This window comes from Ovis canadensis, chromosome 17 (assembly GCF_042477335.2).
Source record: "Ovis canadensis isolate MfBH-ARS-UI-01 breed Bighorn chromosome 17, ARS-UI_OviCan_v2, whole genome shotgun sequence".
Lineage (NCBI taxonomy): Eukaryota > Metazoa > Chordata > Mammalia > Artiodactyla > Bovidae > Ovis > Ovis canadensis.
In genome coordinates, this window is record NC_091261.1 from 55314285 (window position 1) to 55339883 (window position 25599).

Sequence of the window (25599 nt, forward strand, 5' to 3'; positions counted from 1 at the left end):
TGCATGCTTGTGTATGTTTTCTACGTGCGCATTTCTTGACAGCCCAACGCCATGCGTGTCCTTTGTTCACCTGCTGCAGCAGTTACTTGATAGCGGGGCTCTGTGACGGGGCAGCCCCTACACCGCATGCAGCCCTGAAGTCGTGTTCTCTTGTCTGGATCTTTCTTCAGGTTTCAGTATCTCCTCGGGATAAAATTTCTAGAAGTAGAATTGCTAGGTCACCTGAAACACGTGTTTTTATGGTCTTTGATACAATTTGCCAAATCCTCCTGTATGCGTGTGTGTATACACGTCTGTGTGTGGTGTATGGGGGTCTATGTCTGTGTATGTGGTGTGTGGGTGATGTGTGGTATGTGTGCGGTGTGTGGCATGTGTCTGTGATGTGTAGGTCTGAGTGGTGTGTGTGGTGTGTATGTGTGTGATTTGTGGTGTGTAGGTGGTGTGAGCAGGTGTGTGAGCACTCGGTCCTGTCTGACTTTTTGCCACCCCATGGACTGCAGCACACCAGGCTCCTCTGTCCATGGAATTTTCCAGGCAAGAACACTGGAGTGGGCCACCATCTCCTCCTCCAGAGGTGGTGTGTGTGTGTTCTCAAATGGTACATGATGAGATAGTTTCCTGGGCATGTAACACACACGTGTGTGTGTGCTAAGTTGCTCCAGTTGTGACTGACTCTTTGTGGCTCTAGGGACCACAGAGTCCATAAGGACCACAGACTTAAGTCCATAAGTTCCCGAGGCTCCTCTGTCCGCCTGACTCTCCAGGCAAGGATACTGGAGCCTTGATTAAATATTTGTTGTTGTTCAGTTGCTAAGTCATGTCTGACTCTGTGACCCAATAGACTGCAGCACGCCAGGCTTCCCCGTCCTTCACTATCTCCCGGAGTTTGCTCAAATTCATGTCCACTGAGGTGGTGATACTGTCTAACTGTCTCATCCTCTGCTGCCCTCTTCTCTGATTAAATATAATCATCCTTTTTTCACATATGGAAGACACACAGGGAATGTTTTGTTGGTTAACTTGCATTTCTTCAATTACTAATGAGCTTGAACATTTTGGGACATTTGTTAACCGTATGTTTTTCTTTCTTTGCTAATATTTTCTTGTGGCATCTCGTGGTAGATTTTAAGAGCACTTTATACAATAGGGATATTGATGCTTTATTGTGCGAGACAAATGCTTTCCTTGTTCTTAATTTTATGATGTTGACTTTTCATATAGATAATTTTTAATGTAAATATATACTTTTTTTAATGACATGCATTTGCTCTCCTTCTTGGAAAGGCCTATTTGAAAGACTATTTGACCACATCTCCTTCTGACACTTTATAGTTCCTTTTTTACATTAAAAGCTTTAATCCATTTGGAATATGTTCATTATATAAGTAAGATTGTGATCTGCCTTTATATCATTTTTAAATGGTAGGCAACTCTTTTCATATTATCCGTTAAATAGTCCACCCCTTCCCACTGATGGGAAAGGTGCTTCTAGAAGTGTTTGTATCTATTTTAAACTTTCTACTCTTTAGCTTGCTGCTTTATAAAATATGCTAATATCTCCTAATTGAATGCATCCTCATTTTTATTTATTTTATTATTATTTTTGGCTGTGCTGGGTCTTCGTAGCTGCACGTGGGCTTTCTCTAGTTGCAGAGAGCAGGGGCTACTCTCTTGTTGCGGAGCACAGGCTTTAGGGCAAGTGGGCGTCAGCAGTTGCAGCACGTGGGCTCAACAGTTGTGGCTCGCAGGCTGGAGAGCACATGCGCAGGAGTTGTGGCACGTGAGCTAAGTTGCTCTGAGGCGTGTGGGATCTTTCCAGACCAGGGATCGAACCCATGTTCCCTGCACTGTCAGGCAGATTCTTATCCACTATGTGTGCGTTCAGTTGCCAAGTCATGTCTGACTCTGAGACCACCATGGACTGCAGCACACCAGGCCTCCCTATCCTTCACCGTCTCCTGGAGTTTGTCCAAGTTCATGTCCATTGAATCCACTGATGCCATCCAGCCATCTCATCCTCTGTCACCCTCTTCTCCTTCTGCCTTCTATCTTTCCCAACATCGGGGTCTTTTCCAGTGGGTCAGCTTATCCACTGTACCACCAGGGAAGTCCATGTATCTTCATTTTTATTTTAGAATCTTTCTGGCTGCTCTCTTGTTTTTCCTCTTTTGTATGAACTTTGGAAACATTTGATCAAACTCTGGTCCCCCTGTACATCAGCTGAGTTTAGTATCACACAGGAATGGATGGGAAGATAGTCCTGGGCCCTGAATCCCTTGTGTACTGTGACCCTTTGCCTTGTATTCTTCTTGAGTCCTGGTTTAGGTCATCAACCTGAGGCTTAGCTTACAGATCTAGAAAGTGCTCGGGTTCTTGTATGTGGCTTCACTTCATCTGGAAATCCTGTTGGATACCAGGGTCCTGGGAGCCAGCATGGAGAACCCTACCCATGGCAAAGGTCATGAGGAAGAGGCCTGATGGGCAAAGGCAAGATCAGGACTCAAGGGACCGCTGAACTTGCTCGAGCATCTACCCCCAAACCAAAATCTGTCTTATTATTTTATGTCTTTCACCAGCTCTTCTGACATTAGCAGGGGGCTGTCCCTGACCAAAAGAGTTAACTTAGGGCTCTAGTTGATAAATCTCCTGGGCATGAAAGGAGTGTTTCAAACCCCCTGTTAGCATTCTAGCTTACTTGGCAGCTTTATCCAGACTCTTGCAACATTGTTGAGCCTATGAAATGCTTGCTGCCAAGTTCTCACATCCCTTACCCATTGTGTTCCTGGGAGTGCATATAGTCAAGATGTAGAAGAAACAAGTAATAGCCTTAGCATTAGCAACATTAGACTTTGAGTTACTAAGTTCTTTCTTTGCTGTAACCCGCTGAATCTTTGCTCCATAAAAGTGTAACTCTGTACTTTAAGGGTGACGCAGGCTAAGAATTTAAGAAAAAACACTTTAAGGAAAAATCATTGTTCTGGTGTCCTGGCTGACCAACCTTTATCAAAAGGAGGTCATGCACACAAAGAGAATGAAAAAACAAAAAAAAAAAGAAAAAAAAAAAAACAAAAAAAAAGAGGTCATGGAATATCAACAGGCCTCCGGAATAGAAAATGATGTACAGAAAATAAGACTTTTGCAGGAAGGAACCTGATGTCGATAAAAGTTATTACTGATGGAATGTTGAGTTGACTCTGCATTTTTCACCTTGCTGTATGTATAACTCAGGGTATAAAAGCCTCGAGAAGAATAAAGTAAATGGGCCTCAATCACGGAAGAAGCCTGGTCACCCCGTGTCTCTTTCTTTATCTCTTTATCTATCTTTCTTCATTCGCTGATGTCGTCCATCCTGAGGATATCCCTGGACCCTGCTGAGGCTGGACCTCGGCACCTGGGGGGGCTGCTCATCAACCCTCCAAATCTCCTCAGATCTCAACCACTTTACTCTATCTTCCTCATCCTGCCTTGTGTTCTGGGTAATTTCCTCAGTTCCATATTCCAATGAATAAATTCTACCTTTAGCCATGTCCAGGTGACTATTTAAGACACCTCTTTAGCTTTGGATTTTGATTTCAATTAATACACTTTATGACATCTTCCATTTGTGGTTTTCATATCTGGTTGTTCTTTTTTTATAACTGCCTGTTTTGATTCCTAACCTCTTGGTCTTTATTGATGAATACTTTCCCCTCATTCCTTCATCTCTGAAAATCTTAATAGTCTACTTAAGACCTTTTTAGTCTCTCTTTTCTCTCTCTTTCCTTCAGTTTAAATTTACCCACCTTTGGATTTGTTGGTGACTCTCCTAGAGCTGGATTTCCTCGTGTGCCTTGCAAGTTTTTGACAGCTCATCTTTCACGGCAGTTGTATTTTCACACCACACTCGCTAGTTCTTGGAAGTTTCAGGTTATCTTGTCCGAGCACTCCCCAGATCAGAATTTAGTGGCTTAGGTATTCTTTTTTCTTTTTATTGAACTCTAGTGTTCAGCCTGAGATCTCCTGTTTCATTTCTTATTCAGAGAACCGACCTGATTCCAAGATGTTGTGTACACCTCTGCTTCCTCTCTCGGTTGATTGTTTATGGCTGAAAACCAGGGAGCAATCAGAGCTGATTTGAGCTTCTACTCATAATCAGGGAGCCTAGTCTCAGCCCTGGTTTCCTGCAAGGATCCTGGCTACTCATTCAGCCCCTGTCTCCTCATAAAGCTTAGATGACTGTGCCTTAGAGCTTCAGCTTCACTAGACCATCACGTTTTTGCTTTTTCTGAGCTAAGGGGAATTCCATCTTGTTCTCTAATATGTACTTTTAACTTTTAAAATCATTTTGCCTGTCATTCCTATATGTTTGTGGGGGCAGGTAGGAAAGATTTCCATATCCATGATACTAACTTGCTGTTGTTTAGTCACTAAGTCATGTTTGATTCTTTTGTAACCCCATGGACTAGGACCCCTGCCAGGCTCCTCTGTCCATGGGATTTCCCAGGGAAGAAGACTGAAGTGGGTTGCCATTTCTTTCTCCACGGGATCTTTCCAACCCAGGTATCAAACCAGTGTCTCCTGCGTTATAGGCAGATTCTTTACTACCGAGTCACCTGGAAAGCCCCATATTAACTAAATATCTCCTTTGTCATTTCTTCCAACTACAGTGGGCTTGGGAATCATGACCTAAAAAGTACAGCCTCACTTATGTTTGAGGAGAGAAAACTCAAGAAGATGTGGTGTCACCTTCAATTAGTGTTCAAGAGACAGAGCTACTGAAATAGACGATTATGCCAAGTGCTCAAAGTACTAATGAGAGGGGGTAGGGGAGGGGTGAGAAGACTCAGCATTTAGCACATCTGTTCTCAAACTCCAGCAAACCTCTGAACTCCCCAAAGGGCTTGTTAAAACACTTGCAGAGTTTCTTCTTTTTTTAAATAACTTTACTTATTTATCGACTGTGTTGATCTGCGTTGCTGCCCTGGCTTTTCTCTAGTTTCGGCATGTGGGGACTATGCTCTAGTTGTGGCGCGCAGGTTTCTCATCGTGGTGGCTTCTCTGGTTGCAGAGCACAGGCTTTAGGGCTTGTGGGTTTTCAGTAGTTGCCGCACATGGGCTCAGTAGTTGCGGCTCCCAGGCTCCAGAGCACAGGCTCAGTAGTTATAGTGCATGGGCTTAGTTGCTCCAAGGCTTATGGGATCTTCCCAGATCAGGGATCAAACCTGTGTCCCTGCATTGATAGGTGGATTCTTACCATTATGCCACCAGGGAAGCCCCACTTGCAGAGCTTCTGATTCAGCGGGTCTGAAGGCCAACCTGAGAATCTGCATTTCTAAGGAGTGCTGGGTGATGCTGATGCTTGTGGTTCAAGGACCACACTTTTTTTTTTTTTTTGGCTGCCTTATCCAACTAGGAATTGAACCTGGGCCCTGGCAGTGAGAATGCTAAGTCCTAACCACTGGACCACCAGGGAATTCCTCCAGGATCACACTTTGAAAAACACTTGTTTAGAAGGAAGGAAACTAGTTTTTTCTTTTCTTTTGTTTGAGATGTTCAAAGTGTTCAGTGAAACAAGTGGGAGGAATTTGAAATGAAAACTCAGCTCGAAAGTTTCTGTGCATCTGGCATAAGAATAGAACACAGAAGCAGCTGTTTTTTATAGCATATTTGTGTGTATATATATATATGGCCTGAGATAGTCCAGGAAGAGATGTTTTCTTGTCAAAAATTTATGAATTGAGCCCAACTGAGTCCAGGGAGCTGCGACTTGCTTTTCCAAAGCTAAATCCAGTCAAATTCTGCCCCTGGAGATGAGTCAGTCCTGCAGAGTGAGGAGTTTGTGTGACAAGAGGGAGGCATTGCCTTGGCTGCACTCTAGGAATTATTTCCTGAAATAATTGGGCCCGGGCAGAGAGTGTGTTGGGGTGGGGCGGCGGGCAGTTGAACAGATTGTAAATAATTTCAAAAAATTAGGTTCAGATGTGAAATCTCTAAAAAAATCATGCCCATGGTTTTCTCCAGAGTGGATATGAAGTCCAGTTTTTTGTTAAAGGGAGGGATTCTGTACTGCCAAAAGGAAGATGATGGCTGGTACCTTCTCGGTGTGTGCCAGGTGAGACAGTGTGAGGCGGGATATCTAGGTTCTTTTCAGCTTCAGCCTATGTTATAGCCAACCTTTTCCCTAGAGGTCTGGGCTAGAAACACTGAGCTTGCTTTGCCTCTCAATTTGTTCTTAATACAGCTTTGCACACCGCCTAGAGTCATGTTGATTGAAGGACTAATATAGATGAGTGGGTGGGTGGATGAATGTATGAGTGAATATACGAATGGATGGATGAGTGGGTGAGTGGATGGGTGGACAGATAGATGGATGGATGCTTGGATGGATGGCTAGGTGGATGCATAGATGAGTGGGTGGTGGATAGGTGTTTAATAAGTGGTGGTTGGGTGTGAAAGGTTGTTGTTGAATTACGACGCCGGGATTCTTGGCCCCCGGAGGAGAAGAATTCAGTCCGGGGCCAGAGACAGGCTTGATCACTCAGAGCTTTTGTGTAACAAAGTTTTATTACAGTATAAAGGAGATAGAGAAAGCTTCTGACATAGGCATCAGAAGGGGGCAGAAAGAGTACCCCCTTGCTAGTGTTAACAATGGAGTTATATACTCTCCAGTAAATCCAAAGAATGTCTGGAGGTTGTAAAGACCTCATCAGACCTACTCCCATATTTTAAGATAACAGAATTAGCCAGAAGGTTTAATCCAGAGACTGTCCTCAGGCAGAATACATTGTTGTTATATAATCCTTGTAAAGAGCAGGTCTACTCCCATAATTTACAGAATTAGCCAAAAGGTTTAATCCAGAGACTGTCCTCAGGCAGAATACATTGTTGTTATATAATCCTAAGGAATGTAGAGAAGGAAAAACATTTGTCCTTTCTTCCTCCTTGAGAATTCCAGACCCCTCTCTCCTTGGGGACCCCTAGACTTCTTATCAACCTGCCTAGGAAATGACTCTCTCAGGTGGATGAATGGGTTTATTAATGAGTAAGTGGGTGGATGGATGGACAGTTTGATTGGTTTTGGATCCATGGATTATTACAAAGGCAAAAAAAGAGAGAGAGAGAGAGAAAGAGAAAGAAGCCAATGTGAGTAGATGTTGGCCATAGCTTGACAGGCAAAGTCCCATCCTCAGTATTTTCAAGGTAAACTCAACTCTTATGCTTAGTGGATTCCAACACCCAGAAGGAAACATACACAGTTCATCACAGGTAAACCTAGAAGTCAAGAATAAACTAAATTAGGCCCAAGTTTTCCTCACCATGTATAAGCGCAGGCTACTCTGAGGAAGACAAGCTGAGAAACTCAGGAATATGCTCCTTATAGCTGGCCTGGACAAAGCCGGCTTTAACCTCAGAATAACACTCAGTAAAGCATCAGCTTCTGCCCCTCGGGCTCTCTCCGGCCCAGCAGTGAGTTAGTTCCCTGCTCTTAGGTCCAGAGAGAAAGCATTTTCCCCTCACAGACTGTGGAGCCGCTTCCCAGAGTGGCGATGAGGGCTCACGGATCGCAGGAGGAAGATGGCCAGTGAAGGCCCGGGACACATCGGAGGGAAGCCAGGAACTCGTGTTACAGGCCTGGGGACATACCAACATCTGCCAGGAGCCTCCCTCTGCTGGAGAAAATGCCGTTCTCGGCCGAAGGGTGGGACAGTGACAAGACGCCAGGCCGGGCTCCCACACCCCTCCTCTGGCTGCTCCACCCTGCCTGTTACCCTGCTGCAGTGCCTCCTGTGTGCATCCAAGTAATAAGCCCACGCGGACAAGCCCTCCCCGGAGAAGCCTAGGAATGCCGGCCCCTGGCCCCGCTCCCGCACAGCTGCCACCTTCAAAGAGACGTGGGCCGCCAGGGGCTTCTCATTTGCTCCTCCAGCCTTCACTCAGCAGCTGCCCCTTCTTTTCCACCTGGCCGAGCACTCAGGCCGGATGGTCCCGCTCCCTTTTGTTTCTCTCCCGTCTCTTTCCTCCTCGCCCCCTAACCTCTCCCCTTTCCTCTATCCCGTCCCCTCCTCTCCTCCCTCCCCTCCCTTCTCCCCCTCCCCTCCCCTCTCCCCCTCCCCTCCCCTCTCCCCCTCCCTCTTCCTTCCCCCTATCCTCCCCGTCTCTGTCTCCTCCGCTGGCTGCAGAGCAGCATAGCCGCGCCTCCCTCCCCCGGAGCCTGGCACTGCCCAGCCTTGTTGGGTGTGGTCTCCCCCACCACCATCCATTAACTCCCCGATGGGGCAATGCGGAGAGGCGGCGGCATGCTCCCCGGCTTCAGGCTGAGCCGTGAGTTCTCCAACGCCACCCTCCACACCCGCGCTCCTTCTCCATCCACAGCCACTGGGAGGGCGCGGAGCTGCAGAAAGGTGCCAGTGGGTCCGAGTGGCTGCTTGGAGCAGCGCGCCCTACCCCGGCCCCCTAAACCCCCAACTTTCTGTGCACACAGACAGCAGCCAGACTTGCACTTTTGCCCGGATCCAGTGAAATCTGGTTGCTGATTAAAGTGATCAGTCAATCCTGATACCGAAAAGGGTCGTTCTGGTCATCCTCAGATCTCGGGCCTCAAAGGCTTAAATAGCCAGCTGGGGCCGTCGGGGTAGACTGGGCCGCGCCACCCTCTGCTTGGACGCTCCAAGAACCCAGAGGACCTGAGCTCCCTGGGAAACGAGGGAGAATGGCTCTGGTGGATGAACTTGTGAAACAGCATCACCAGAAGCAGAGGGCCTCATGCAGAAAACCCTTCCCACCTGGACTCACAGCAGAGTCCTGGGGATGGCCGGGGGCTCAGATGCCAGCCAGGAGTCATCTCCAGGTACATAATTTCATAATTGATGCGGTCTGCAGGAGTGTGATACAGCTGCAGCTCCGTCACCAAAAGCCTCCCAGTGTCACTTGCAGATCTTTTGAGAAAGACAAGGGTCCTGAGCAGGTCACCGGTGAAACTGATGACTTCTGTCAAAGTGGCTGGGGAGGCGCCACTGTGTCTGGGGTCTGCACCTCCAAGAGCCAGCGTTTCTGTATGCTTTCCTCCCAAGTGGGCTTCAAACAGGCTGGACCAGAGCAAGGTCATGAGGATGCTGTGACCAGCAGAAAGCTTTCCGAGGCCCTCATGTGAAAGTCGGCAGCTTCTGAACTCTCAAAGCAGGACACTCCGAGTTTGCCCAGCAGCTAAAATCCTCCTCCAACGCAGTCATAGGATAATAATAGGAACAGGGCCTGCATGGAGTGAGGTGTATCCTGCTCTGCAAGATGAAATCTGAGAGGGAATTGGGGTCTAAGACCCCTTGTCACCTGCTGTCCCAGCCCCCAGGTGGCTGGCAGCCCTGGCCAGCTGTTTCATTATTCACTTATGGGGAAGCCAGCTGGTCTGGAGATGATGGCCACTAACAGGAGGGGGTTACTGCCAGTTTCCAGGAGGAGGGACCACAGGGAGGTCAAGAGGCAGAGGGTGGGGTACACCAGGGTCAGAACCTTTACTAGGGTTCCCAGGGAAGGATGGGGGAGGCAGGGGAGCCCAGCAGTGGCTGGTTGAGTAACTCCAAGGCTCTGGGACATGGGACTGGCCCTGCCCTCAGTGTGAGAGCTCCTAGAGGGGCTTGGGGTGGGGCTCAGGCTGGTTGGTTTGCAGGTAAAGGGGCATCAGGTGAGCGGTTTACAGCCTCCAGGAATTAGGAACCTGGGAGAGGCAGTCCCTCTGGGTCAGTGAGGCCCCAGATGTCAAAGCCCAGAGTAAAGACAAAAGACAAAGAATCAACACGTGTGTATGTATAAATGGATCACTGTACGGTACCCTGGAAACTAACACAGCACTGTAGATAAACTATACTCCAATAAAATAAAAATTTAAAGTAAAAAGACAGTTAATACACAGGCCAGCCCTCCTATCCCCTCTTCAGCCCTGACCTTCTGCAGAGCTCCCCTCTGGCCTCTCTTGAGTCCATGCAGCTATGCCAGCCATCTCCTAGTGAGCCAGCTGTTACAGGTCATGGACGTGCATTTGGGCGCAGGAGTCAATGGCTTCTTTTCCAGTGCTCTTTGGGGTAATCTTTTTTAATAATCCTGAAGGAGGTGATGTCCCCCGCCAGGGTCCAGCCCCCACAGGATCCAGGGAAACCCGAAGGAGAAAAGGCCGTTGGCAATTGATTTAGAGAGAGATAAGGAAAGAATGTTGTAGATAAGAAAATAGAGGAGAGAAAGAGGCTGGTATTCCTTGGTTTACACAGAGAACCAATAAAACTCCGAGACAAGAAGTTTGCCCTGTTCACGGAGGCCACAGGTGCCCTCCCGGTCTCCCGAGGGAGTGAAGATGCAGAACGTCTTCCCGTTTAGGTCTTAGAAACCCGGGCAGATAAGTGAACGCAGGGAGCCTCTATGCTCCAAGGGATCAGCCTGAAAAAGATAGGGAGAGGGAGAGAGAGAAAGAAAGATAGATAGACAGAAGAAAAAACACGGGATGACCAAGCTGTTTCGATGAGCGAGGCCCAAAAGCTTTATTTTTCAAAAGGTACTTTTATACCTTGCCTTATACATAGAGGGAAATGAAAGATGCAAGGTCATACAGAGTCAGCCCAAACATTCCAGCAGTTTTGCCCTTATCGAAACCAGGATTTTTCTGCATACCTTTCCCACAAATGATGTTGTGTACAGTATCTTCTGGCCTTGGAGGCCTGTGAACATTTTATGACCCTCTTTTGATAAAGGCTGCTCAACCAGAAAACTTATTTTCCCTCAAAGTGTTTTTTCTTCATATTTCTAATCTATGTCAGCCTCAGAAAATGCCAAACAGAGTTACATTTCACAGAGTAAAGGTGCAGTGAGTTACAAGAAAGAACCAATTAGCTCAAAGATCTAATGTGGTTAAATTCAAGGCTACACTTGTTTTTCTTACATTCTCACTATGTTAACTAATGCATTCCCAGGTGAACAGTGGATAAGAGATATGGGAACTTAGTAACAAGCATTGGCCCAATAATGAAATCCTACACCAGCACTAGCACTACTCTAATAACTTTTAACTCTTTCAAAGGCTCTATGTTTTAGGCTTTCCGTGCCTTTCATAGTTGGGAGGCTGTAAATAATCACGTGCGTAGCTGTAAGAGTCTGGATATACCTGCTGAGCAAGCTAGAATGCTAACAGAGGGGGTTTGATTTGAAATATTCCTTCCATGTCCAGGAGACTTATTAGCTATAGCTCTAAGTTGATTTTCTCCAGAGAAAGGTGGTCAGGGTTCAGTTCAGTTCAGTTGCTCAGTCGTGTCCAACTCTTTGCAACCCCATGAATTGCAGCACACCAGGCCTCCCTGTTCATCACCAACTCTCGGAGTTCACTCAGACTCACGCCCATCAAGTCAGTGATGCCATCCAGCTGTCTCATCCTTGGTCGTCCCCTTCTCCTCCTGCCCTCAATCCTTCCCAGCATCAGAGTCTTTTCCAATGAGTCAACTCTTCGCATGAGGTGGCCAAAGTACTGGAGTTTCAGCGTTAGCATCATTCCTTCCAAAGAAATCCCAGGGCTGATCTCCTTCAGAATGGACTGGTTGGATCTCCTTGCAGTCCAAGGGACTCTCAAGAGTCTTCTCCAACACCACAGTTCAAAAGCGTCAATTCTTCGGCACTCAGCCTTCTTCGTAGTCCAACTCTCACATCCATACATGACCACAGGAAAAACCATAGCCTTGACTAGACGGACCTTAGTCGGCAAAGTAATGTCTCTGCTTTTGAATGTGCTATCTAGGTTGGTCATAACTTTTCTTCTAAGGAGTAAGTGTCTTTTAATTTCATGGCTGCAATCACAATCTGCAGTGATTTTGGAGTCCCAAAAAATAAAATCTGACACTGTTTCCACTGTTTCCCATGAAGTGGTGGGACCAGATGCCATGATCTTCATTTTCTGAATGTTGAGCTTTAAGCCAACTTTTTCACTCTCCTCTTTCACTTTCATCAAGAGGCTTTTTAGCTTCTCTTCACTTTCTGTCAGAAGGGTGGTGTCATCTGCATATCTGAGGTTATTGATATTTCTCCCAGCAATCTTGATTCCAGCTTGTGTTTCTTCCAGTCCAGCATTTCTCATGATGTACTCTGCATAGAAGTTAAATAAGCAGGGTGACAATATACAGCCTTGATGTACTCCTTTCCAGATTTGGAACCAGTCTGTTGTTCCATGTCCAATTCTAACTGTTGCTTCCTGACCTGCATACAGATTTCTCAAGAGACAGGTCAGGTGGTCTGGTATTCCCATCTCTTTCAGAATTTTCCACAGTTTATTGTGATCCACACAGTCAAAGGCTTTGGCATAGTCAATAAAACAGAAATAGATGTTTTTCTGGAACTCTCTTGCTTTTTCCATGATCCAGCGGATGTTGGCAATTTGATCTCTGGTTCCTCTGCCTTTTCTAAAACCAGCTTGAACGTCAGGGAGTTCACGGTTCATGTATTGCTGAAGCCTGGCTTGGAGAATTTTGAGCATTACTTTACTAGCATGTGAGATGGGTGCAATTGTGCGGTAGTTTGAGCATTCTTTGGCATTGCCTTTCTTTGGGATTGGAAAGAAAACTGACCTTTTCCAGTCCTGTGGCCACTGCTGAGTTTTCCAAATTTGCTGGCATATTGAGTGCAGCACTTTCACAGCATCATCTTTTAGGATTTGAAACAGCTCAACTGGAATTCCATCACCTCCACTAGCTTTGTTTGTAGTGATGCTTTCTAAGGCCCACTTGACTTCGCTTTCCAAGATGTCTGGCTCTAGATTAGTGATCACATCATCATGATTATCTGGGTCGTGAAGATCTTTTTTGTACAGTTTTTCTGTGTATTCTTGCCACCTCTTCTTAATATCTTCTGCTTCTGTTAGGTCCATACCATTTCTGTCCTTTATCAAGCCCATCTTTGCATGAAATGTTCCCTTGGTATCTCTAATTTTCTTGAAGAGATCTCTAGTCTTTCCCATTAGCCCCCTGTTAATGTCAGAGGAGTTGGTGAAAGTCATGAAATAGTAAAACAGACAGAATCTGGTTTGGGGGTAGATGCTCGAGAAAGCCTAGGGAGCCCCTTGAGTTCTGAAGCCTTGCGTAACAGTTCTCTTCCACATGACCTTGTCATGGGTGGGATCTCCCGTGTGGCTCCTGGCAGTCCTCAGGTCCTCTGAAAGTGCGAGAAGGATGGACAGACTTTTGGGGAGGTGCTCACGGTTCAGACTGTGCCTGTTTCCAGGCTGGTGTCTTATGGCCAGCATCTGTTTGGACAGTCATTAACTGCCTGTGGGGAGATCGGATGCATAAGAAGGAGCTCAGCCATGGCAGTGGCACCTGCCTCCAGGTCTCCCAAAGACACTTCAGTTCTGATCAAGGAGGGCCAGCTGGGCCTGACTGTCCACACTGCTGGCTGGCTCCCAGACCACTCCTAGGAGAAAGGAGTTGCAGTACCCTCGGCCTCTCCCCAGCCTTCACCCTGGGACCCCTGAGACCTTCAGGATCAACCCTGAGTCAGCGGGGAGTAGGTGTCTGGACCTTGCTTCCTCCGCCATCCTGGGTGGCGACCGGGGCTGCGTCTGTGAAATCACCGGGCCTGTGGGCTGGGCCGCCAGCTCTCAAGGACCTGAGACTCGCTGGGTCTCCGCTCCGGGCCTGATGTGTCAGCACAGGCCTGCCTTCTGTCCCGGTAGCCGGGACGCCAGACCCTCGGATTCCACTGCTGCCGGGAGAGAGCAGAGGCCCGGGTGGGCTCCCAGGCAACCCTCCTGAGCGTCCCTGCTGTGGGGCGGGGGTAGCTCCACAGGACACGGCATGTCCACAGGGCGAGCTGTCCCAGCAGTAACTGTGAGTTGGGCGTGTGAGCAGGTCTCGCTGCAGGGCTGAACCTGCAGGTCTCGTCACTTCATTGCCTCACTGGAGGGTCCCAGTTGGAAACCCTGGTTGCAACAGCAGGGACCCCTGAGTTCAGCTTTATCCAAACAGAACCACAGGGCTTGCTCCCTCCCCCTCCCAGGAGGCCTCAGGGACAGCATGGCCTTCTGCCTGAGTGCAGACTCCAGTCCCCAGGGAGCCCACCATCTGATCATCAGTTCTGATGAGGTTGACGGGGGTGAGGCCCAGACCACAGGATTTTAAGCCACACCAGGAGATCCTACTATGGAGCAGATTGGGGCGCCCCTGTTTTGGCAGTGCTTGCAGGCCCCCTACCCCATCTGTGTTCCCCACCCAGGCTCGGCGCCCTGAAGACAGACTGGCTTACAGAGAATCAGGGCCGGCAAGGGGCCGCATGCCACGCTCTTGGCTGTGGGGAGGCTGTGCGGTTAAGGAAATGAACTCAGAGTCCAAAGAAGCGTCTCCATAAAAATGATGTATAGACCCATCACCTCCCACCGCTACATGGATGAATGCCAAGGCCAAGTGGCCGGCACTGTTTTCCTTTTCTGCTCAGGCCACAGGAAGCACTGGCTCTTTGATAGCAGGGCTCTCCAGGAATGTTGTTTTGATCATTGTGGTGCAAGAAGAAGATGGAGAAGAAACCACAAGAAATGGCAACTTGATTCATGATGAGCATCCTTAGAGGGAAGGTACCAGGCGCTGTTGCCCACCCTGCTTTCCTCAGGTCACACTCAGCCCAGTCACCGTCCCAGGTCACCATCCCAGCCCCTTGGCCTTTACTGGGGCACAGATCAGGCTCACGCTGGGGCTAGAGGATGAATAAGCTTTCATTGGCATCCCTGCTGGCAGACCATTATTTCCAGACTTTTTAAGGAGAAGGGCTTATGTGTGAAAGCTGCAGCTCTGGAATTCCAGCCCTGAGGCTCCAGGAGCTGAGGAGACCTGCTGGCTGAGGGACACAGGTCCCTGCAGGCAGGGGGGTCCCTCAGGTGGGGTGGGCAGGTGCCCTGAGCCTCCTTCCAAGCAGCTTCTTGCAGGCCTGACCCTTGGCCTTCTGCCTCTTGTCTGCTATTCTGTTTGGGTGGCAGTTAACCACCTTTGTTGAGATATTAATAATTAGCGGTTGTGACACAGAGTGGGTGTAACCAGAACACTTACATCGTGTGGATCAGCCTCGTGACACCTTTCACAGTCCTGGGTGAAGAGCAACTTCAGGGGCTTCGTGCAACAGTGCTGAGTCCCTGCCCCACCACGAACTAGCTGTGTGACGCTGGATGTGCTTCTTAACATCTCTGAGCCTCAGTTCTCATTTTCATCTGCACTGAAGTCAGATTAATCCCCCGCCCATCCCACGTGGCATTGTTGGGGTTTATCTTCACCTCACTGCTATCTCCTGGTCCAGCTTTATCAGTTGGGAACGTAGCAATGGAAAACCCCACTGACAAGGCTTACGTTTTAGTGGGACACAGACAAAATTAAATGAGTAGTCCAATGGTGCCCCATGTGAGACAGAGACAGAAGTCACATAGGTAAATAAAGCTGGTCAGGGGAATGAGGCAGGAGAGGCTGCAGCTTTAAATGAGGTGCTCAGGAGGGAATCACGGAGGAGGTGACATCTGAGGAGTTGAAGCTGGACAGGCAGCCAGACAGGAGGGCATTCCTGATGGAGACAGAAGCCAGTGCAGAGGCCGTGGCAGACTGTGGGGCAGGGTCTGAGACCAGCAGAGAGAGCAGGGGTGAGGGGTGGCGAGTCCTGGGAAGATCAGAGGACTGGACGGCTGGACAGGGGTTTTGAAGAACCTCTAGCCTGAGGTGGAGACTGGGCAGGGATGATGGACAGCAGGGAGGCCCCTCGGAAACATCCAGCCGCAGAAGATGGACAGATGCTTGCCCTGTAGGTCTACAGAGCTTCTTTTGTTTGTTTCCATGTTTGGCCTCCTGGAAGGTTCCTGGATCACCAAGTGTCCTCCTGCGTTCCCAGACTTGTGGGCAGCTGGGCCTTGTGCTGGAATTAGATAGAAATGTGTGAGCCAAAGTCACGGCCAGGCTTCCTGGGTAGCTCAGCTGGTAAAGAATCCAGCTGCAACGCAGGAGACCCCAGTTCAATTCCTAGGTCCCGAAGTTTTCCTGAAGAAGGGATAGGCTACCCACTCCAATATTCTTGGGCTTCCCTGATGGCTCAGACAATAAAGAATCTGCCTGCAATGCAGGAGACCTGAGTTCAATCCTTGGGTTGGGAAGATCCCCTGGAGGAGGGCATGGCAACCCACTCCAGTATTCTTGCCTGGAGAATCCCCATGGACAGAGGAGCCTGACAGGCCTACAGTCCATGGGTTCACAAGAGTCGGACATGACTGATTGACTAAGCATAGCACAGTGAGCCGAAGGGGTAGGCGTCACACACGGGCCTGGCCTTTCAAAGCTTCCACAGTGCCCTCCACCCTCCCCCTGCAACTCTCCAGGGTCAGGCCAGGATGGGCAGCAGTCCCTCCTCCAGTGATGTGGAAGCAAGACAATGCAGGCATAAACTTCAGCCAGCATCTCTGACACAGAGCATGCAGGGTTCTCACCATCCAGCAAGGGAGGCAGATGCTGCCCTCTGCCCTCTGCAGGGTGCAGAGCAGTGGTCCCGAGTGGCCATGAGCTGGGCCAGGGGACCTGGTGCTGGGTGCATGCTCAGCGAGCCACGAGGAGCAGGCAGCCTCCCCGACCCACGATGTCTGACTTGCTCAGACATGATTTGTTATCCTGGCTATGGGTGATGTGAGGAAGGGCCATCAACTGTCCATTGAGAGATTTTCCTGCCTTCTTCCTCTGTCTGGAGGCAGAGTGGGGACACAGGAATAATAGGGCTAGGCTGTCCTCTTTCCTGAAATGAGAGCTTGGTGGCTATGGTGGGTGAGTGGCAACCCCAGAGATACATCCTCCTGGAATCTGTGAAGGGTCTCAAGATGGGATCCTTCTGGATTTAGGGTGTGGAGGGCTTCCTGGAGCCTGTTGGGCTACAGTCCATAGGATCGCAGAGCTGGACATGACTGAAGCGACGTAGCACAGCACAGCCCAACAGGGCTTCCCTGGCGGCTCAGTTGGTAAAGAATCTGTCTGCACCGCAGGTGACCCAGGTTTGATCCCTGGGTTGGGAAGATCCCCGGGAAAAGAAAACGACAACCCACTCCAGTATTCTTGCCTGGGAAATCCCATGGACAGATCAGCCTGGTGAGCTACAGTCCATGGGGGTGCAAGAGTTGGACACGACTTAGTGACTAAACCAAACTGCTGTAAATTTGACAATTTGACAGCTGGTGTCCTTACCAGAGAGAGGAGAAGGGAAGGCAAGACACAGACCCGGAGAGAAGGAGGCCATGAGGTGGGAGGGACGCGGCCACCGGAAGCTGGGAGAGGCAGGTGGGGTCCTCCGCTGTGGCCCCCAAGGGAGCAGGGCCTCTGGAGCTGTGGGAGCATAAGTGTCTGTTGTTCAAACCTGGTCTGTGGTCCTTATTTATGGTGGTCCCAGGAAATGTGGGTGGCCCCAAACTGGTGTCAGGCTCAGCTTTGCACACCTCTCCACAGGGGCCCCTGAGGTGGGCTCTGGATGCTCAAGCTGGAGCCCGCAGGCATCAGGCCACTCCCCACAGACACTGTGAGTGAGAAATGGGCTTTGAGGAAGCTGGGGCCACTTAAACTGGGCATCAGGGAGAACTTCCAGGCTGAAGAAGGCCAAGCAAGTGGCCGAGTGAAACCCATGCTCAAGGCTGAGACACCCTATTATACTTGTCATCAAGACTTTAGCTTAAAGCACCCATGCCTGCCAAGTTACAGTGAAGGTTTGTCCCAAGAAAGCATTTTTAATGTAGATTGCAGCATTGTTTTGAATAGTGAAGGATCTATTGAAGGAGGAAGATTTAAATGTCTAATAACTGGGCAACAGGAAATGAATTAAAACTCATCCTCGCTGCGATCAGAAACTACAGCTCTTAGGTGTTTGGCTGAGTGGACAAATGTTTGTGAACTGGGATCAGGCCTGGTCATATCCCGTGATCTCGTGTGACTGGCTTAACCTCTCTGATCCTCAGTATCTTCTTCTGTACAGTGGGGAGAATGTTGCCTGTGGTACCCGTCCTTCCTGGGTAATGGTGGGGGTGAGTGAGATGAAGTGAGTAAGGTGCTGAGCATGTGCCTGGCACCTCCAAAATGTCTAAATTAGAAGAGGCTTAGGGGTAACAGTCTGACTGAAGAGAGCTTGGGCCAAGTTGATCAGACTGATTTGTTCATGGTGACATCAACCGGGTGGATGGTACTAGCATCTTTCAGTGGGATGGGGTGGGATGTGATACGGTAGGATATTAGTCTGGATTCTTCAGAGATGATAAGGACTTGGCCCACACAGTGATGGAGGCTGAGAAGCACAAGACCCACAGCGGGCAAGCTGGAGACATGCTCCTGGACACACTCAGAGTAATGTTGAACCAAATATCCGGGCACCATGCAGCGCATAAAGTTAACCATTACATGGGAGCAGGGTTTGGGGGAGAATGGATCCATTTCTGTATCGGAAATGGATCCCTGGGCTGGGGTCGCACCCATGTCCCTTACCTCTCCTACGTTGGCAGGCGGGTTCTTTACCATTAGGGCCACCTGGGAAGCCCCAGTACTGTATGTGTATGGCTGAGTCCCTTTGCTGTTTGCCTGAAACCATCACAACATTGTTAATCAGCTGTACCCCAATACAAAATGAAAAACTCCCCGCCAAAAAAGTTTAACCAGCACAGGCAGGATGGGATAGAATAGAATAGACTAACACAGCCCATGTCTAGTAAGGCTGAGTTTTGTTGAGGTGAAGCAGGGCAAGAAGTAAGCAGGCATGAAAGGAGGTCATGATGCAGGTTGCCTCGGTGAGGGACTTTGGGCAGCCCTATTTGCAGAGGAAGCAGTTGTTTCTTTAGACTTTTCTTTAGACTGAGATTGTGTCTGGGGTGCTTGAAGCCATTGTTTGCATAGCAAGTGCACCCTTGGATTGAAGTTATCTGGAGTGGTTTGGGTGGCGTTTGCACAGGAAGCTGCTCTTTTAAAATTAGACTGTAGGTTGGTTTTTCCAGCTCAGAGGTGGTGGAGGCAGCTGCTGGTGCTAAGTAAGCCCTCTCGGGCCAGGCTCCTGGCCCGGAGCAAATGCTGAGTGGGGGCGAGGGCCACAGGAAAGGGATAATAATGAAGTGTCAGGGTGCCAGGAAAAATCCCTCCATTGTTTAGATGGTGGAATGTGCAAAAGAAATGAGATTTGGTAGGAAATCCAGAAGGGGAGGCAAGCCTGTGCCCAGGCTTTGGTGAACCTAGCCCAAGGCCTTAGCTTCTCGTTGGCCTCTTCCCCTGGAACAGCCCAGGCAGCCAGGCCTCCTCGTACTCTAGGGAGGGAAGACCTGTCCGAGGGACCGTGGGCGGGGGATGCAGGGAAGGAGGGATGGTGCCCTTGGCCCCTGGCCCTACTCCTTCCCGGTGGCTGTCGGGAAGGAGCCGGGCCACTACCCAGGGCACTCGGGTGCCCCGCAGGTGTGGCAGTGTGGTGGCAGCATGGAGGTGCTGCCCTGCTCCCGCGTGGCCCACATCGAGCGCACCAAGAAGCCCTACAACAACGACATCGACTACTACGCCAAGCGCAACGCCCTGCGAGCAGCCGAGGTGTGGATGGACGGCTTCAAGTCCCACGTGTACATGGCCTGGAACATCCCCATGACCGTAAGCTGGTCAAGCTGGGCGGGGAGGGGCCAGGGGCAGGGGCAACACCTGGGGACGGCCTCAGGGTCATCCAAGGGCACAGCTGGACAGCTCCATCTCAGAAACATCGTTCCCTTCACCGAGGAGAGCCTGTTTCCAACAGCTGTGACGCTCGTTGGCAGCCCCCGACACCACCACAGGAGCTCCTTCGCTAGATATTACGAGCCCCTGAGAGGGTGCAGCGGTGGCAGTGAGGAGAGGGCTCCCCCAGGGCGACCACAGCCCCTCCTGGGACGCACAAGCATCCCCCTTGCCCTGCGGAAGCCTCTCATGTCAGTTCTGCAGGAGTCCACAGTGATACGATGACCCCATGCCTTGCACACACGAGTGTGCACAGCTGATGAGTGGCAGAGTAGGCATGTAACTTGGTCCTCTGCAGGACCCTGTCACGAGGGTCTCAGGGCCTGGGGATGGCGGCTTCTCTCATGTGTGCTGTCTGCAGCCGGATCTACCCATCCTGCGGGGAGTGGAGGCAGGGGCCCACGCCAGGGGTCTGCCTGCTGCTGCTGGCCAGAAGCAGGAGCTGGGTGTGAGCCAGAGGGTCCTAGCCAGTGCCTGGGGGGCAGGGCAGCCTGGGAAGGGGGCTTGGGCATATGTGTGTGTGTACATGTGCATGGATGTACATACAGGGGCATGTATATATGTGCTGAGGACAGGCTCTCCTTGTCCCCCAACCCCGACCAGCTGCAGAACCAGGCTTCACACACAGGCTGCTTCCTTGGACACAGGAGGATTTGAGTCTCTGGGGGTAGACTTGTCCTGGGAACAGGTTTTTTTTTTTTACATCCACCCACAGAAACAGCTGGATCTTCTATTAGGATCCACACACACATATAGGCTCACATGTATATGTGGATTTTTAGCTTAAAGATAGAGCTTCGTGTGTATAACAAAAAAGTTAAGAAGCAACAATTATCTTCATTATGTGCAAAATGTCCTAGTGTTTTAAACAACTTCACTGGAACCGTCTGAATTGAGTCAGATCACAGCCCAGCATCTGGTGACATCTCCCAGGCCCAGTCGCACCCAAGTCCAGAGTGTGCCCTTCTCCCGAGGCCCACAGGCAGTCCTTAGCTGGCATCAACGCTTGGGGACCTGGGCTTAGGGAGTGGGCTTCCTCCAACCCACCCACATCCCCCACCTGTCATGAGTGCCAGGGCCTCCGAGACCACCCTGAGCTTCAGTGTTTGGCTACAAGGACTCAGAACTCAGGAGAGCTGTCACATGGGGGTTGGGGTTTGTTATGATGAAAGAACAGACAGTGCTGAATTCTCCCAGCAGCAGCACATGTAGGCTGTCACCAACCAGGGAAGGTCACTGGTCAGCGTCTGGAGTTTATGGGGCTCATGTGCACGTGGCTGATCTCCGTGTGCCGACTTGGTCTCAGGTCCCTGCAGAGGTCAAGCTAATGCCCACAGCAACCCCCACAAATCATCCTGTAGTACAGACCCTCTGGCCCAGCCCAGGTAAACAGCAGTGTTCAGGATGTTCTAAGTTACATCCCAGGTGAGTGTGCAGGGCATGACAAGCAAGCCAGGCCCACACATGCTGCCAGTGGCTGACTGAAGGCCAGGCCGGTCTCCAGCGGGACCTGCTGCAAACAGGCCAGAGACGGCAGGCCTTTGCCATCAGCCCTGCTGCCCTGGACCTTGCAGGGTCCTGGGAGGGCAGGAGGCCCCCAGACAAGGAAGCCTGAGGGCGGGGACGCTCCTGGAGGGGTGCCTGTGGGTCCCGCAGCTCCCCCCACCGGGTCGTGGCCTGGGTTGTCAGGGCTCCGCACACCCCAGCGCCTGCCCTGCCTCACTTCCGGCCTCGCAGAACCCGGGCGTAGACTTCGGGGACGTGTCCGAGCGGCTGGCCCTGCGCCAGAGGCTGAAGTGCCGCAGCTTCAAGTGGTACCTGGACAACGTATACCCGGAGATGAGGACGTACAACGACACCCTCACGTACGGAGAGGTACCGCCTCCGCGGATGGCTGGCACCCCGCACCCCGCCCCCCAGCTCCCTGGCCTGTCCCTCTGTGAACTTCCATGGACAGCAGCCGGCAGAGCACACAGGCGCACTCACACGCCAGTGTAAGAGCTGCATGGACGCACACGCATGCCTGCCTCCGTGGGTCACAAAGTAGATTCAGAGACACGTGTGTGTGTATGTGTACATGTGCCCACAGGCACATGCGTGGATCCATGCAATCGCATATACATGTGTAAGACTGCGGGCTTCCCTGGTAGCTTAGCTGGTAAATAATTCACCTGCAATGCAGGAGACCCCAGTTTGATTCCTGGGTTGGGAAGAGTCCCTGGAGAAAAGGTAGGCTACCCATACCAATATTCTTGGGCTTCCCTGGAGACTCAGATGATAAAGAATCTGCCCGCAATGTGGAAGATCTGGGTTCGATCCCTGGGTTGGGAAGATCCCCTGGAGGAGGGCATGGCAACCCACTCCAGTATTCTTGCCTGGAGAATCCCCATGGACAGAGGAGCCTAGTGGGCTACATCCATGTGGTTGCAAAGAGCCGAACATGACTGAGCGACTAAGCAAGCATGCACGTCTAAGTGTACGCAGACACAAAAGTACACATTTGCACACAGTTTTGTTCGCATACATACATACAAAAAGCTACCCCATACATCTTCCCCTATGTACACAGACCCCATCCATCGAGCCTGCTCTGCATGTTACAAATACTGCTTGCCAAGACAAAATGACAGGTGAACATGAGCAGACACGTGCAAAGGCCTGCACATGGAGGTGGTCACACGCACCGCCTTGCTTGTGTGCCGCCAATGCCTGCATGTTGAGAGCACAACGGAAGGACCCAGAGACTCACCAGGAGAGGCACCAGTTGTGGGAAGACCCTCCTGTCTACCCGGCCCCCACATGCATGGCCATACCCGCCTCTCCTTAAAGCCGGGAAGAGCGATGTGCTCCTGCCCTGATCTGTGCTGGGGGCAGACCTCCTTTCCCCTGTCTGTTACCCCCAGCAGGGCAGCCTGGCTTGCTCTCAGGGTGGAGCCAGGGTTGGGCAGAGTTGGAGCTGCAGGAGTCCCGAGGCTCAGAGCTGCACACAGGCATCTCTTGCATCTAGCAGCCACGCAGGCCTCTAGGCAGGCCCAGACGGGGACTGTGGGAATAGAAACACCCACCTCTCACCAACCCTACCACTGTTAAGGGGAAGAGCTGGTCATACAGTCAAAGGCCTGAACTCGGGGAGGCCATTCACAGGAGCCAGACAGTCCTCAGCCAGCCCACTGGCCAGAGCGCCATGCTCCCCTCCCTTGTCCCCTCTCATCCTGGGAGGACTACCCCTTCCTGAGACCACTGGCTCTGGGCAGGGGACAGGTGAGTAAAGCCCTTCTAGCCTCCTTTAGCCCTTTGTGATGGGGCTTCTCCTTTGGCTTCTGGTTGTAGGTGAGAAACAGCAAAGCCAGCGGCTACTGCTTAGACCAAGGAGCAGAGGATGATGACCGCGCCATCCTGTACCCCTGCCACGGGATGTCCTCCCAGGTAGGGAGGATGGTGATGTCTCTCAGGGACCACAGCCCAGACCACAGCCAGAAGTAGCACCCAGGGAACAGGGTCAGGCTGTCTGTGGTGTCCTGATGCCACAGTGGCTGAGTTCAGGCCCCAGATAAATTAAGAGCAAGAGCTTTGGTGCCAAACAGGCCTTGAGCAAATCACCTAACATCCATGCCTCAGTTTCCCCATCTGTTGGACGCGATGATCATGGTACCTACTTCTCAGGCTGCTGTGTGGACTGAAGTGGAAAATGAGGGTAAAATAAGCAGTGGCCACAGGGTAGACAAAACCCAGGAAGTGTCACATAACCACCAGCTCTTAGAGCTGAACACCTGCCAAACCATGCTGCAGCTCAGAGTCACCTGGAGGGCTTTATAAACATCCATGCCAGTGTCTAGAACCCAGGCCAGTGGAGTTGGTGGGTACAGGTGTGCAGACTCCAGGCTGGTGGAATCAGTGGGTTCAGGGGTATGGGACAGCTTGTAGGAGAAATGCTTTTTCTCAATGGGTGTTGAGTGTTCTTTAAAATTAACCCCTGAAATGACACTTGACCCCCTCGAAGCTCTCTGAATCTGTGCTCTAGGACATCCATGGATGCTGACGTGTCCATGCAGCTGCCCAGGGGTGCTTTGCAGATGGGAGGGACAACAGAGCACACCGCTCTTCCTCCCATCCTGCCACCTCCTCACAGGACCCCGGATGACATTTGGCCCATCGAGATGCTAATGTGGCCTCCAGAAAGAAATCCACTTTGCTGGGCCCATCAGACATGGGAGGAGAGTCCTCTGGCTGGCATAGACCCTAAGTGAGGGGCCATGTCTTGTGGGGTGTCTTTGGACAGGCTCTGTTTGTCTGCCCCCTCGAGGGGAAGCAACACAAGGTGACAGGTGGACGTGGTCATTTCCCACTGAGCCCTGCTGTGGAGAGAAGCAGTGCAGGGCTGGCTTCAAGGTGTTTGGGGCAGGGACTCACATGGTTGGGTGAGGGGTGGGTGTTCCAGCGACCCTGCTCAATTCCCCAGGGAAGCCTGCTCCACATGGGGACCCTGGGGCAGCCAGCAGAAGGGGCCTCGCTGCTGCCGGAAATGGAGTGGAGGTGGAGACAGGTGGATGGCGGAGGCCATCCCACGTGGCCAAGCCCCACGGAGAGATCTGATGGACCTGTGTCCATGGCAAGCCAGACACACCCACAGTAATTTCTCCTTTGCAAACACCTTCAGTCTGTTTGGTCTCCATGAAGCCTGTTAAAATATTAAGGGGGACAAGCTATGCCCCCAAACCCCAATCCCCAGCTGTGTTAGTGTCCTGGGGCCACCGTGATGAAGTAGAGCCAACTGGGCACTGGCTTAAGTGACAATTGTTCATTATTCTGTCAGCTCTGAAGACCAGAAATCTGAAATTCAGGTATGAGCAGTGTTGTGCTCCCTCCCGAGGCTCTAGGGACATTCCCCTCTGCCTCTGGTGGCCCTTGGAGTTCTTTTCTTGTGGCCACTTCCCTCCAGTCTCTGCCTTCATTGGCACATGGATTGTATGGCCTGTATCTTCATCTTCCCCCTCCTTTCTCCCATGTCTATGTCTTCTCTCCTTATCAGGACACCAGTCATGTTGGATTAGGGCCACCCTAACCCAGTATGGGGCTTCCCAGGTGGCTCAGGGGTAAAGAACCCACCTGCCAATGCAGCAGACCCAGGTTCGATCCCTGGGTCAGGAAGATCCCCTGGAGCAGGAAATGGCAACACAGTCCAGTATTCTTGCCTGGGAAATCCCATGGACAGAGGAGCCTGAAGGGCTATAGTACATGGAGTTGAAAAGAGTTGGACACCACCTAGCAACTAACCCACAACAAGCCCAGTGTGACCTCATCTTCCCTAGAGCGCTTCAGCAATGACCATGTTTCCAAATGAGGTCATAACCACAGGTACTGGGGGGTTAGGACTTCAACATGACTTTGGGGGGGCCACAGTTCAGCCTATAACAATTGTTCAGTCACTCAGTCGTGTCCAACTCTTTTTGACCCCATGGATTGCAGCATGCCAGGCATCCCTGTCCTTCATCATCTCCCACAGCTTGCCCAACTCATGTCCAGCAAGTTGGTGATACCATCCAGCCATCTTGTCCTCTCTCGTCCCCTTCTCCTCCTGCATTCAATGTGTCCCAGCATCAGGGTCTTTTCTAATGAGTCAGCTCTTTGCATCAGGTGGCCAAAATATTGGAGCTTCAGCTTCAGTGTCAGTCCTTCTAATGAATATTCAGGACTGGTCTCCTTTAGGATTGACTGGTTTGATCTCCTTGTAGTCCAAGGGACTCTCAAGAATCTTCTCCAGCACCACACTTCAAAAGCATCAATCCTTCAGCACTCAGCCTTCCTTATGGTCCACCTCTCACATCCATACATGACTACTGGTAAAACCATAGCTTCGACTAGATGACCC

The 25599-nt window shown here is 50.8% G+C and overlaps 1 protein-coding gene across 1 annotated transcript in view; it reads left to right on the forward strand.

Annotated features, from left to right (window-relative positions):
- GALNT9 (polypeptide N-acetylgalactosaminyltransferase 9) overlaps positions 1-25599 on the forward strand; it is a 120716-nt gene that overhangs the window by 89415 nt on the left and 5702 nt on the right. Inside the window, exons 7-9 of the mRNA XM_069558598.1 lie at positions 19425-19610; positions 21468-21605; positions 23061-23156. Of these exons, the coding sequence (XP_069414699.1) occupies positions 19425-19610; positions 21468-21605; positions 23061-23156 (420 nt within the window). The remainder of the gene's footprint in view (positions 1-19424; positions 19611-21467; positions 21606-23060; positions 23157-25599) is intronic.